This window comes from Emydura macquarii, unplaced genomic scaffold (genome assembly GCF_026122565.2).
Source record: "Emydura macquarii macquarii isolate MOO-44397 ecotype Brisbane River unplaced genomic scaffold, CSIRO-AGI_Emac_v2 contig_2636, whole genome shotgun sequence".
Lineage (NCBI taxonomy): Eukaryota > Metazoa > Chordata > Testudines > Chelidae > Emydura > Emydura macquarii.
In genome coordinates, this window is record NW_027132773.1 from 37738252 (window position 1) to 37753550 (window position 15299).

The following is a 15299-nucleotide window of genomic DNA, read 5'->3' on the forward strand; positions in this document are numbered from 1 at the left end:
CAACAGCCAGTAGCAAAATTGTCTCTCCTGTGCATGAGGTGGTGCAGTTATGGAACTGGTGCATAAAACATTATATCATGGTCTCAGCATTTAATCTGCCAATTCTCCAGAACACTTTAGCAGACAACCTGACCTGACATTTCTCTATGGATCACAAGTGGGAGAATAAAAATTCAATGCTTCAGTTCATCTTTCACAAGTGGGAGTGTCCAGCAGTGGACTTCATTGGGAAAAACACAAAGTGTCAAATGTTCTTTTCCAGGGGATGGCAGGGTCCAGAATCCCTGGTGGACGCATGGTCATGAAACTGATATATGCCTGTCTTTTCATTGCTCCCATTGCTCACAAGGGTATTGGGGAAAATCAAACAAGACAAAACAAAGGTCATCCTTATAGCTCCAGCATGTCTAAGACAGTTTTGGTTTCCAGACCTTATTTGCCTGTCTTCCAATTCTGTTGCTTCTAATGCTGGGATCTCTTGAGTCAGGATGAATAAGCAGCATTTCACCCCGTCAGACTTCCATCAGATCTTCTGGTGTTTGGATGGATGTCAGAGTCAGAAAGGCATGGTCTCCTGAAGTGCTGGACGTTCTGGTTAACAACAGAAAAACCTCCAATAGAAAGACTTGCCAGGCAGAGTGGTACAAATTCCAGTCTTGGTGTGAACAATATGGACTTACACTTGTCAAGTCATGTGTATTAGACTACCTCCTGTCATTAAAGACTGCAGGGCTTTCATTTAGTTCCTTCAGGGTACGCCTGACAGCTGTTAGTGTCTTTCACCCTCAGAGAGTTTTTGAGTTTCTTCCCATCCGATCATATCTAAATTCCTTATGAATCTGTAAAGGGTATTTCTGCCAATAAAGGGAACCTACTGCACGTTGGGACCTTAATTTAGTTTTGACAGTTGTTAGGGGGCCCCATTTAAACTGTTGGCTAAATGTTCTTTCTTACACTTGTCCATGAAGGCCTCCTTCTTTGTTGTGATAAAAAGGTGGGAACGAGAGGGGCACTCATGGTAGACTCTTTACAGAATATTTTACCCAGATAAGGTATCCCTGAGACCACACCCCAACATCATACCCAAGGTGGTGTCTGAGTTCCTTTAAAATCAGGATATTCATTTGCCAATATTTTTTCTTAAGTCACATTCCACTCATGACAAAGCTAGACTACATACTCTAGGTGTTTGAAGGGTTTTAGCTTTTTATCTGCAGCAAATTAATTCTTTAGATCTTACCTGAGGCTCTTTGTTTCATTTGCACATAGTGAAGGGTACTCCTATCTCCACCCAGAGATTATTGAAATAGGTCTTTGGATATATTAAGTCATGTTGTGAGATAATGAAAGTAGCCCCACCATCTATTCTTAGGGCTTGCTCAACCAGGGCTCAGGCAACCTCAGTGGCTGCCCTGAAAAACATTCCCATTGTGGATATCTATAAAGTTGCCCCAGGAGGGTGGGGGTGGTCCATGCACATTTTCTCCAGACATTATAAAGTTGCCCCAGGAGGGTGGGGATGGTCCATAGACATTTTCTCCAGACTTTATGCCTTCGTACAGGCTTCTAGAGCAGATTCGTCTTTTGGTAGTGCTGTCCTTCAGTCAATGATGGATAAGACTCTGGGCACCCACCACCTAAAATAGATCACTGACTGGGAGTCATCGACAGTGGATACACATGGACAAGCAATTATCTGTACAATAACTGGAGTTCTTCAGTATGTGTTGTCTATGTGTATTCCATGTCCTGCCCTTCTTACCTTCTTGCTTCAGAGTACCTTTTTATTATAATAGGGTCCATGATAGAGAAGGAACTGGAGAGTTGATTGGTCCCACGCCAGTCTTTTTATCCTTGGTATGGGTCATAGGCATAATCAGGGCACATCCATGGACCAGGCGTTAGCAAATAAATCTCTGATTGTGGGCACATAGGGTGCTCGCGCACCTTATTGGAATACTCATATAAACAACACATCTCGAACAACTCCAGTTATTGTGCTGGTAATAACTTTTCTTTGACCTGCACATCCTTGTTTATATGGGGATTGGAAAAGAAATGGCAAAGTCCAAGCTTAATGTGGAAAGTACTAAAAATGTTGCTAACAATCCAGCCATCAAATCACTCAAAAGCACAAACTGAAAATATAACGGAGGATTCAGTAGGTAGGACACATAGCCCTATAGTAATGTATACGTTAAATATAAACTTCAATTTGTCATACTTTTAATAAGTTTATGTTAATGAGATTTAATAAATAGATTTTGAAGCAGTTTGGCCTTGATAGAGCAAAATAATCTTTCACACACTTCCCCAGTGTCCCAGAAAGGGTGACAGTTCTGTGATTTCTTACTGTGGTCAGGAGGTCTTGCAGACCATGAGAAAGTGTTAGCATGAGATGTGTGAATGAGTAAGGAACAACTTTTTTAAGTCAAAGGACAATGGATCATAAATTAGACTAGGAAAGTGGCTAGGCCCTACTGGTCAACAAGCCATTCATGAGTTCTTACTGTTCACACAGATAAAGAGGGGTTGAGAGAGTTTTGGTGGGGTTATCATCTGTTATTCCTCTATTATTTTTTTGCTTGGGAAAAACACTTGAACTTGTGGATATGACAAAGAATCAGTCCCCCAGAAAGAGGGCCCCAAGAGTTGTTAGACTGATCTCACTGAATCAGGATCGATTGGACAGTAAAGTTGTGATGCAAAATCTGTGATCCCCAATTTGATACAAAGATTACTGAGGAGGTCTGTCCTGTGGGAAATTATCAGCTTGAATTTCAACCTTAAAGGACCAGATAAACAAGGAAGAAGTGTGCTCCTCCTGAAGTAACGACAACCACCACCAGATGGCTAATACTTCTGCCGCGCCCGCCCCCCCGAAAGTGGAGACAAAGACATTGCAGATCAGCTGGTTGGTCAGCGGATAACACCCACTGTATGATGGTATCTGAGCCAGAAGAGCAGATTCTTTTTCTTTTCCTGAGTAACTTTGCTTCTTTTTGTTTTCTTAGCAGAATACCTGAAGATCTGTGCAGGGATGCCTTCCAGGAAAGACTTCTCATAGCCCTCATAGCAGGGGAGAGAAAGAGAGAGCGCCTGCGCGCGCGCGCGTGTGTGTGTGTGTGTGTGTGTGTGTGTGAAAGAGAGAGACGCTAACTAAGTAATTTAATCATATGTATTATATTAGTTTTGTGAGTTGATTATTGATTGTGCCCGTAGTGATTTGATAAATTGTTGATCTCATTGTTTTCTTTTTAATTAACCAATTTTGATTTGTATTTTTGTTCACTCCTTGATTAGATTAATTCCATCTACATTTTTGTATTGTTTAGTACTTTAGGGAGTATAATAAATTAGGCTTATAGTTGTTTATGCTCTTAAATAAAAACCATAAAACACACTGAATTCGTTTGCTCTGATCAAATGGCAATGAGATAAAAAAAAACAACCCTAAATTAAAGAAACTTCAATTGAATATTAATAAATCATTTGACACAGGTCCTGAAAATCCTATTATTAGTACAAGTGCTGACATTACCACACATCCTGAGGACATAATAGGACAACAGGTTGAATCTTAATGACATCAAATTAATGTAGCTATAGAGTCATCTCAGATCCCACCTCTCTTTTTGTGCACATTCAAGTAATTTATTATTATAATTATCTGCAAATCTACTGCTTCTTCTATAACATTTCTAAGATGCCCATGTTGCTAAAAACACTGTTTCAGGGCCTCATTATGTCATGTCTTGATTATTGTAATCCAGTGGTTTTCAACCTGTGATCCATGGACCCCTGGGGGTCCATAGACTATGTCTAAGATTTCCAAAGAGATCCACACATCCATTTGAAAGATGAAATGCTTCTGCTATTGCTGGTATCACCTTTTTTGTCCCTCGCTCTGGCCATATCTTGCATTTCTTTGAGTCCCTGTACTGGCTCTCCATTTGCCACTGCATCAGATTCAGTGTTCTTGTTCTTATTTTCAAGGACCTCCACAACTCTACCCTTCCCTACTTACCCACTCTCACCTCTTAACTCATTGCCACCACTCCCTTCATTCTGCCAGTGATGCTAGTTTTGAATGCCTATTTGTCCTCTTCTCCCTCAGCCTTACTAGTTAGTGCTTTCTCTCACCCTCCCCCCTACATGTAGAATGTTCCTCTTGAACTGATCAGTAAGGCATTGCCTTCTTCTTCAGATCCCTTCCTGGGACACATTTTTGCTGGTCTTTATGTGATGCTTCATTTGTTTATACTAACAAATAGAGATTTGGAGTCATTAAGTTGCACACACAACTGTGTAACTTTATGATCTTATTTATGATTTCCCTTGTCCTTCCTCTCTCATTCTCTCCTGCTGCTTTTTATGTCGACGTGTTGTTTCAGTATAGACTCTGATCCTGTAAGCTGTCCTGAGTGGGCAGACCATTAGGCCCATGCAGAGCCTCTTTGAAGTCAGTGGGGCTCCACACAGGTACAGGTGTGCATACATAAGTAACAGTCTGCAGGATCAGGACTGCAGACCGTGAGCTCTTTGGGAATGGATCATTTCTTCCTGAGTGTTAGTGCAGCATCTAGCGTAATGTGACCTGTGGGCATTCCTGTAATACAAATTGTGAATAATCGTGATCACTTGTTAGCTTTGCTGAAAAATAACTTTTAAAAAACATAAAGATGAAAATGGAGAAAAATCAGAGTTGTAAAACACACACATTTCCAAATAAAAAAGTGAAATGAGATGACTAATAAATGAAACAAAGACTTTAAGTTAAAGTTGAAAATCTTTGTGTATTCAGGTAATACTCAGTGTCTCTTTACATTGATGTCCAGTAGTTATTGAGGAATTAAAGATCATAAAAACTCATAATTTAAAAAGAAGTATATTGATGTAAGATCTAATATGTTGTTCATTACATTCTTAAGGTGAAGCAGAAGATCAGGAGGAAAAAGAAGACACAGAGAAAGAAAATACTGAGAAAGATGATGATGTTGAACAGGATCTTGTCAACACTGACCCTATAGACCCTACATGGATAGATTCTCCCAAAACAAATGGCCATATTGTAAATGGCCCATTCTTATTGGAACAACAGATTGAAGATGAAGATGAGGAAGAGGAAGAATGTCCAAACCCTGAGGAGTATAACCTCGATGAGCCAAATGCAAAAAGTGATTATTCTTATAGTAGCTCCTATGAACAATTTAATGGTGAATTGCCAAATGGACGTCATAAAATTCCTGAGTCGCAGTTCTCTGAATTTTCAGCTTCAATGTTCTCTGGAGCTTTAGAATCTGTAGCTTGTGGTTCAGCTATTTCTGAAGGATCATCTGTAACCGAAAGAGAGGAGAGCAGCCCATCTCATGATAGAAGCAGAACAGTTTCAGCATCTAGTACTGGAGATTTGCCAAAAAGTAAGTACTTGCCTCCTCTTGTTAATGCTTTATGCATCTCAGAATTGTAGATGAAATCCAACTTTGGAATGAAATGATGGGGTTAAATGTTGTATGTTTGTCATAAGCCTATTCAGTGAGGTCTCATTGAGAGCTTACTTTTTATTTGGATACTGATGAAATTATTTTAAACTAGACTCTGCAATTTACTCCATGTATTAATTTAATACTAAATCTCAATTATAATTTTAAATTTAATATTTCTTCCATTTGGATGGTTGAAGTTGTCAGTTATGTCTTAATTGTAAAGCCGGGAGCCAGATTAGGGAACTCTCTTCACTTTAACTCCTTCATATTTAATGTATTTTTGAGAATAGGTTAAATTGTTGCTCAGGTGCTCAGATCTACAGGGATGAGAATCATATAAGTATGTAGATAGATGTGTAGTACAGTGCCATGTAAATGAAGCAGAATTTGCATAGATATTCATATATTTTGCAATGTTTACCTTATTGCAATACGTTACTAAAGTCAATATGGTATGTGCTTTGCACTAAGATAGAAAGAGCTTGTAGGATCTCCTTGTTAATTGAACCAGCCTCTGGCTCCATGAACCAGCTTTCATTTTCTAAAGGAACAAACAAACAATAATAATAAAAGTAAGCTTCTGTTCCTTTTAATTATGAAAATTACACCTCCCCCCCCCCCCCCAAAAAAAAAAAAAAGTGAACCACTCACTAGGCTAAAAGGTGGTATTGGTGGGGAAACCATGTGGCTCTACTTCCACTTCATTTGGCTTGGGGCACCCTCTGTCACTCTCCTTCACCATAATTTTTTATTACAATGGAATCAGTTAAATTTAAGCATCATGTCATTAACTCTTCCAAAGATTCTTGAGCCACAGGGATATGCAGTAATCAATACTGCAGGAGCCGCCTAATGGTGCATTCATGTGAGGATGAGAAGCCATGGTTGGGAGAATTACTGGGCTTGGATGGAAGTGGAAGACATTAGATTTTTGGGGGGAAGGATATAGAAATGATTGTTTGTGGGAGGTATGTTACTGAGGGATTGTCTCATGAATATTCCACTGTGATGGGACATTTTTGTGGGGGCTTCTTACTAAAAGTTTGATAGTACATCATAAAGTATTGGTGCTTTAGAAGTTCTCATTGGTAGTTAGCCTTTCTTTGGAAGTGATTGTTAGCAGCTATTTGCTAAAGAATGACTCTATTGATTACATTGTTTTGCTTGTGTTATTATACAGGATATCAGATATACATCTGGAGTAGGTTTGCGGTTATTCCACCTTGTCCTGCATGTTCTCCACTCTCTTTTTCACCATACTTGAAATTCCATTGCAGAAAAATCACATCTGTACTCTGGCTCCTGCACATGGCACTCAGAAATAGTAGTAAAACCTGAATGGGATATACCTCTGGTTACTTTCACTCTGGTTTTGCTGTTCCACAAAATGTTATGTGCAGGAGCAACACAGACCTAGCAAAAGATTCAGTGCTTCATCTTCTGCACAGTCTGCGGCAACACAATCTTCATTCACATCCTTTAGATTCTGAACTGCTCTTATTCCTGTCCTGGCTTCCTAGGGCTACTTGTGGGCTGCACAACAGTCCAGAATCTTTTGTAGTGCTCAGTGCTGTTCTGCTCCTCTTCCCATCCCTGTCATGCCCTCTGTGCAAGGGGCTGCAAGACATGCTGCTTGGCCGTTTACCTCTTTCCCTCCCCAGCATATCAGCAGTGGAGAATTGCCCCTGAGCTGCTCCTAGACAGAATAGTTTTCATCTGGTCCAGAGAGTGCAGAATGTGAACCAAAGAGAATGTTATTTTTGCTGCTGCGTCCAGCTCCACTGAGAAAGGAGGAGCAATAACCATGCATGATCTTGCAAGGGAAAACTAAAATAGAAGAGGGCGAACAGGAAATACGAAATGAGTGGAATCGGGGAGGCCAGCAGAAATGAGGGCAGTGTCAAGAATAACTTCTGTTTTGATCCGAATTAGGTGCAAGAGCTGAGTGTGAGCACTGGTGAGTGACTAATAAACATATCAATCAAAAACAATACAATAAAAGTCGGACAGTTCGCTTAGTTAGCGTAGAGCAGAAGACCTCAGATGTGCTTGTGAGGCTTTGGAAAAACAAGTACAGAGTCTGTATTTTCTGTATGAATGGCTGAGACAAAAATTCCTGGTTGTTTGGTGAGGTTTTTTTAAAGCTAGTTGGTGATCTGTTTAGCAGACTTCATTTAAAAATTGTGTGGGAGATTGGAGAACAGCCGGAGGTTTGTGAATGGTTACAAATGTGGATGTGGAACAGAGTCAGGCAGAGCAGTCTTTGAACATAGTGAAGAGCAAATAAATGAGTTCCTGATAATATGCACTTGATGAATTAGAGGATAATGAGACTGGGAAGAGGCAGGCAATAATAGGCTTTTTTGAACCCAGTTATACTTTTGACCTTCACAACATCTGTGGCAAGAGTTCCGTAGGGTGCATGTGTGTTATGTGAAGTAATACTTCCTTATGTTTGTTTTAAACCTGCTGCCCATTCATTTCATTGTGTGGCCCTTGGTTCTTGTGTTATGTGAAGGGGTAAAAACACTTCTGTATTCATTTTTTCCACACTATTCATGATTTTGTATGCCCCCCTTATTTATCTCTTTTCTAAGATGAACAGACCCAGTCTTTTTAATCTCTCCTTGTATAGAAGTTGTTCCATACATCTAATCATTTTTGTATCCCTTCAGTTTACCTTTTCCATTTCTAATATACCTTTTTTTAAATGAAGTGACCAGACCTAAATGCAGTATTCAAGGTGTGGGCAATACCATTGATTTATGTAGTGGCATTATGATATTTTGTGGTTTATTATCTATCCCTTTCCTAATGGCTCCTAACATTCTGTTAATTTTTTTGACTGCTGCTGCACACTGAGCAGACGTTTTCAGAGAATTATCCATGATGGCGCCAAGATCTCTTTCTTGAGTGGTAAGAGCTAATTTAGGCCCAATCATTTTGTATGTATAGTTGGGATTATTTTTTCCAGGGTGCTTTACTTTGCACTTATCAACATTGAATTTCATGTGCCATTTTGTTGCCTGGTCACCCAGTTTTATGAGATCCCTTTGTAACTCTTCACAGTCAGCTTTAGATTTTACTACCTTGAGTAATTAATATTGTTTGAAAATTTTGCCACCTCGCTGTTTACATCTTTTTCCAGATCATTTATAAATATGTTGAACAGCACTGGCCCCAGTACATCTCTTTGGGGGACCCTGCTATTTACCTCTTTCCATTGTAAAAACTGATCATTTATTCTTACTGTTTGTTTCTTAACTTTTAACCAGTTACTGACTCATGAAAGGACTTTCCCTCTTATCCCATGACTGGTTCATTTGTATAAGAGCCTTTGGTGAGGGACCTTGTCAAAGGCTTTCTGAAAATCCAAGGATCACCCGTGTCTTCATTCTTGTTGACTCTCAGAGAATGATAATAGATTGGTGAGGCATGATTTCCCTTTACAAAAGCTGTGTTCACTATTCCTCAATATATTGTGTCCATCTATGTGACTGATAATTTTGTTGTTTACTATAGTTTCAGCTAACTTGCCTGGTACTGTAATTGCCTGGATTGCCTTTGGAGCCTTTTTAGAAATTGGCATTACATTACATTACATTAGCTATCCTCCAGTCATTTGGTACAGAGGTTGATTTAATTGATAGGTTACAGACTGCAGTTAGTAGTTCTGCAATTTCATATCTGAGTTCCTTCACAACTCTTTAGTGAATATTGGGAAGGAAGGTCTTCAGATATACTAGCTTCCCATGCATCAGTAACTGGCTAAAAGATAGGAAACAAAGAATAGGAATAAATGGTCAATTTTTACAGAGGAAAGAGATAAATAGTAGGAAAAACCTTCTGTATTTGTAACAGTTTTATTAATACAGTTAGCAAAGTCGGAAACATTCCCACCCAACAAGGTAAATAGAGATAATATAGAATGTGCATCTGAGCATCCGTATACTCACACCATCCCTTTCAGAACAACCTGAAATTTTAGTTATTATCTTCTTCATCACTATCAGAAGTGGTCATCATGCTGTCATCACCTAAGAATTACATCTCTCCAGTTACATCTCTCACAGGCTGGGATATAATAATTTGTTACACTGACACCAATATCCCTAATTCACTATTCAGTACGGGTTACACCACCCACAACAAACCTTTCAAGAGCCATGGATCCTACATATGGCTATCACAACATGTGGCATACCTCATGCAGCTCACTGAATGTCTCAATAACAATTATGTGCGTGAAACCAGACAATCACTATGTTCTTGAATGAACTCACACAGGAGAATGATAAAAGATAAAAACACCATATCACCTGTGGGTGACCACTTTTCACAAAGCAATCACTCTATATCTGACCTATCAGTCTTCATCCTCAAAAGAAACCTGCACAGCACTTTCAAAAGATGAGCCTGAGAGTTTAAATTCATTACTCTGCTAGACACTAAAAATCATGGACTGAACAGAGACACTGGATTTATGGGTTATTACAACAAACTGTAACCCACTAACCCCTCTTTTTGTCCTATGACTGCAGAGGTGTTAACAGGACCCTCTACCTTGAATGATCCCATACAATATGTGCTAACTAGTTATGCTAAACAATCAGTTTCACTTTGCATTTTGCTGTGATGCTGGGAGTTCCTTTCCCAGACCTCAAGAAGGGCTCTATGTAGCTCAAAAGCTTTGTCTCTCTCATCAAAAGAAGTTGGTCCAATAAAATATATTACCTCACCCACCTTGTCTCTCTAATATCCTGGGCCTGACATAGCTACAACTACACTGCATGGGCAACAAAATGGCAGATGAAATTCATTATTAGTATATCCAAAGGAATGCACATTGGAGAAAAAAATAATTCCAATTATACATACAAAATAATGGGTTATAAATTAGCTGTTACCACTCAAGACTGTCCGTAAGCCTGTGACTGCCAGAAGCTGGAATTGGACAACAGGGAATGGATCACTCGATAAATTGCCTGTTCTTCTTCAAGTGATGGTTCCTATATATATTCCAAACATGGGTGTGCATGCAAGCCATGCACCAGAGCCAGATGATTTTGTAGCAGTGTCTGTTGGCCCACACGTGCACTGTATATAGCTTCGTGGTGCAGGTGAGGTTATATGAGGCTGTGTGGGACGATGCCTCTTCAGTTACCTCTTACCGCTGCATGTTCGAAGTTGTAATCCTTTATTCCTCCATACTTGTAGCTTGCCTGTGAGACTACTTGTTCGTTGTACATAGTGTTTCTCTTTTTTTCTCACTATAGTTAGTCAGTGAGAGTTGTTTGTTAGTGTAGTTAGTCTCGATCCATGCCCCCTTTGGGGCGAGGCTCTCCTCCTATTTCTCTGGGGGACTATGCCTTGAGTTCGGGGTTCAAGAACTGTGTGTTGTGTCCTCACTCATTCTCTGTAAATGATGAGCACTGTCGCTGTCTTTATTGCCTCAGGGAGGCCCATCTAGCAACCCACTGTGACATCTGCCTCTACTGTCCATCATGGACCCGTGAGGCTTGCTTATTCCACCTCTGCAAGTTCCTTATGAAGGCCGCTCTCTGGGTGCATACTCAGTTCAACCTAGGATTGTCGCCTCCAGCGGTGCAATGCCCTTTACCGGCGGTGAGCACCTCACTTGTCACTTCTTGTGCCTCAGATCTGGCAGTGCAGCCAGTTCCAGAGACACCCCAGCCTGAGAATCACAAACACTTTCATAGGCATCGCAGCAGTCCCTGTCGTGGACTGCTGCCAAGGGCAGTGTTCCTTCCTTGAGCTGCCCTAAGTTAGGTGAGACGTCACGTGCAGAAACCATCGTGTCACCACCTAAGCTCCTAAGCTTCCCCCTTCCGAGGGCAAAGCTAAGAAGAAGTGGGAGGTGGCAGTAACAGCGTCGGATGCACCGGCTGCCCACTGGGATGCACACTGCCAGTCCAACAGCTGTCTCCATGCTCCGTACTGCAGATGCTCCCATGTTCTGCCAGTGGTATTTTAGATGTCTCCCCAGATGCTGGCTGCATTGACCTCTCCTCCTGGTGGCACACCTGGATCTGTCCTACTCACCTTCTCTGCTGCTCATAGGATTGGAACCACTCTCTCTGGTAGGTGCACTGCTTCTACTGGAGCATGGACATTATTTGGTCCTCGGCCACAGACCACCCATACCGATGGCTCACATGCTTCCAGATGTCTCCTCTGACTCTGAAGCCTTCTTGGGGGAAGAACTGTCCTCCTCTCCTGTGATTTGGTGCAGTTCAGTGCATGTCCTCCCCCACCTTGGTACTGCTATCATTGGGGCCTACTATACCACCAGGACCCAACATCATTAGCAACATTGGCCATCCTGTAACCCTTACCACAAGCCTTATTCACCTTTCCAGATAGCCATCCTCTTTGGTCTGGGCCTCTGTACCACACCCATCCAGCTCCGACTCGGAAGCAGAGCTGGAGTCAGTATTGACAGTTCCTCTGGTTCCTACCATTGCCTCCTCCTTGCTGGATGATGCCCTGATTTCCTCCACCCTCTCACTTCCTGATGATCATAAGCAGTACCAGGAGTTGCTTCAGAGGGTTGCTAGTGACTTGGGCAAACCCCTGGAGGAAGTCCTGGACCACCACCACCAATTGCCAGCTCATGTCTCACTGCTCATCAATGATGCTATCCTGCAGCTGGCGTGAATGGTCTGACATATGACTGCCTCCTGTGCCCTCATGCCTAAATGGGCAAAACATCGGTATGTTGTTCCCTCTAAGGGAGTGGACTTTCTCTTCTCCACCGACCCTGACTTCCTTGGCGGTTCACGGGGTGACGGAACGCTCGAGGCAGCACTTACGTGACACTACCTTTCCTGAATGGGGAGGCCAAACACCTGGACCTTCTGGGACTGAAGGTCTACTGTTCTGTGGTGTTGCAGTTTCACATCACTAATTACCAAGCTCTGCTAGCAAAGTATTTCTTTAACAATTAAGCCAAGTTAGCAGAGTTCCTGGATGACTTATCATCGCACAAATGTCAACGCTTCCAGGCTCTTGTGTAGGAGGGTTCGCCTGACGGCCAAGGTGAGCCTCCAAGCAGTGGCCGATGCTGCAGACACATCCTCCTGCTCCCTCATGACCATCATAGTCATGCACAAGGGGTCCTGTCTGCAGTCCTCTGGCTTCCCACGAGAGGTCCAGACCACCGCCAAGGACCTCCCCTTTGAGGAGGACAAATTGTTCTTGGCAAAGACAGATGAGTCGCTTCATTCCCTGAAGGAATCGAGGGTGACACATTGGTCTCTAGGCATTTACACCCTGGCATCTCTGCAGAGGCAGCAACAACAACCAGATTGCTTATCCCTGCTATCAAGATGCCCTATGTCGATGACACTGGTTACAGCAGCCCCGGGCATCGGCCATAGCCACCTCTTCCTCCTTGCCTTGTCAACCACCCAGTTTTGACCCAGTTTTGATGTGCAGAGCAAGAACTGTGTGCCCCCTGCATCACCACCCTTGCACCATCCCGTCACCTTCGGGGGCTGTCTTGCCCTTTTGGCCCACAACTGAGGCAAGATCACCATGGACCATTGGTTGCTGGAGATCATACAGCACGGTTACTCAAGTTTCTCACCTTCCCATCACATTGTCCCTCACCTCCCAGGGCTCCCATGGTAGATACCTCCCACCATGTCCTACTACAACACGAGGTGGATGCCCTCCTCACCAAGGGCACGATAGAATTAGTGCTTGACCCCTTCATCAGTAAGGGGTTCTACTCTCCATATTTTCTCATCCCAAAGAAGGACTAATGGCTCTGCCCTGTACTTGATCTCTGCATTCTCAACACCTTCATCTATAAGACCAAGTTCTGTATGGTGATGCTCGCCTCGATTTTCTCTCCCTTCTCTGGGGAGGCTGGTTCGTAACTCTGGATATGAAAGATACATACATTCATATCGACATCCACGCAGCTCACTGCAAATTTATTCACTTCTGTGTGGACATCAATCACTACCAGTTCAGGGTCCTTCCATTCAGCATCGCGACAGCCCGAGGGTCTTCACAAAGTTTTTTGCAATGGCAGCACAACTCTGGCGGCTGGGGTACTCTATGATGTTCCCATGTCTGGATGACTTGCTTTTCATCATGCTCTCCTGCGCTGAGTTTATATCATCCATTCATACTCTCCTCGCTGCTCTCAGCGTTTGTGTCAATAATGTTCATCCTGATGCAGACAATCCACTTCATCTGTGCCCACCTCGATTCCATGGTGGCTCGGGCCTTTCTCAGTCAGATCACTTCTCTGCCCTGACAGCTGTGGTGGTGAACTTATGCTGCAACCCCCCCATCATAGTGCGCCCCTGCTTCTGCCTCATTGGGCACATGGCAGCCTGCACCTATGTTAAGCCGCATGCCTGATCACACATGCACTGTCTCCAGCTGTGGCTCCTGTCGGTCTCCTGGCCCCACGCCACGCATCTGGATGCCACACTGCTTGTTCTGCTCTCAGTTTGGGCCTTCTTCATCTGGTGGACCAACCTCCCCAAGGTGCTCATCAGCACCCCCTTTGGCACCACCTCCCGACTGTCACCTTGACCACGGACGCCTCCCTTGCTAGTTGGGGCACTCATCTGAGCAAGCGCACCACCCAGGGGGTTTGGACTCAGTACAAGGCCCTGCTGCACATCAGTAGAGCACATCAGTAGAGCTCACAAGTCCATGGGGCCGGATGCAATGCACCCGAGGGTGCTGAGGGAGTTGGCTGAGGTGATTTCAGAGCCATTGGCTATTATCTTTGAAAGCACGTGGGAACGGGGAGGTCCCTGAGGACTGGAAAAAAGCAAATATAGTGCCCATCTTCAAAAAAGGGAGGAAAGAGGATCCAGGGAACTACAGACCGGTCAGCCTCACCTCAATCCCTGGAAAAATCATGGAGCAGGTCCTTAAGGAATCCATTTTAAGGCACTTGGAGGAGAGGAAGGTGATCAGGAACAGTCAACACGGATTCACCAAGGGAAAGTCATGCCTGACCAACCTGATTGCTTTCTATGATGAGGTGACTGGCTCTGTGGATGTAGGGAAGGCGGTGGATGTGGTATACCTTGACTTTAGCAAAGCTTTTGATACTGTCTCACACAGTATTCTTATCAGCAAGTTAAAGAAGTATGGGTTGGATGAATGGACTATAAAATGGATAGAGAACTGGCTAGAGCATAGGGCTCAACGAGTAGTGATCAATGGCTCCATGTCTAGCTGGCAACCGATCACAAGCGGAGTTCCCCAGGGGTCGGTCCTGGGGCCGGTTTTGTTCAACATCTTTATTAATGATCTGGAGGATGGGGTAGATTGTACCCTCAGCAAGTTTGCGGACGACACTAAGCTGGGGGGAGTGGTAGATACCCTGGAGGGTAGGGATAGGATACAGAGTGACCTAAACAAACTGGAGGATTGGGCCAAAAGAAATCTAATGAGGTTCAACAAGGACAAGTGCAGAGTCCTCCACTTAGGAAGGAAGAATCCCATGCACAGCTATAGACTGGGGACCGACGAGCTGGGCAGCAGCTCTGCAGAAAAGGACCTGGGGGTAACAGTGGATAAAAAGCTGGATATGAGTCAGCAGTGTGCCCTGGTTGTCAAGAAGGCTAATAGCATATTGGGCTGCATTAGGAGGGGCATTACCAGCAGGTCACGGGAAGTGATTATTCCCCTCTATTCGGCATTGGTGAGGCCGTATTTAGAATATTGTGTCCAGTTTTGGGCCCCCCACTACAAAAAGGATGTGGACAAGTTAGAGAGAGTGCAGCGGAGGGCAACCAAAATGATTAGGGGGCTGGA

General features: G+C 43.2%; 1 protein-coding gene across 4 annotated transcripts in view; it reads left to right on the plus strand.

The window, feature by feature from the left end:
- SRPK2 (SRSF protein kinase 2) overlaps window positions 1-15299 on the plus strand; it is a 268546-nt gene that overhangs the window by 207352 nt on the left and 45895 nt on the right. For all 4 annotated transcript variants that reach the window (XM_067564493.1, XM_067564496.1, XM_067564494.1 and 1 more), the window contains one exon: window positions 4932-5420. In XM_067564493.1, coding sequence (XP_067420594.1) covers window positions 4932-5420 — 489 coding nt within the window. The remainder of the gene's footprint in view (window positions 1-4931; window positions 5421-15299) is intronic.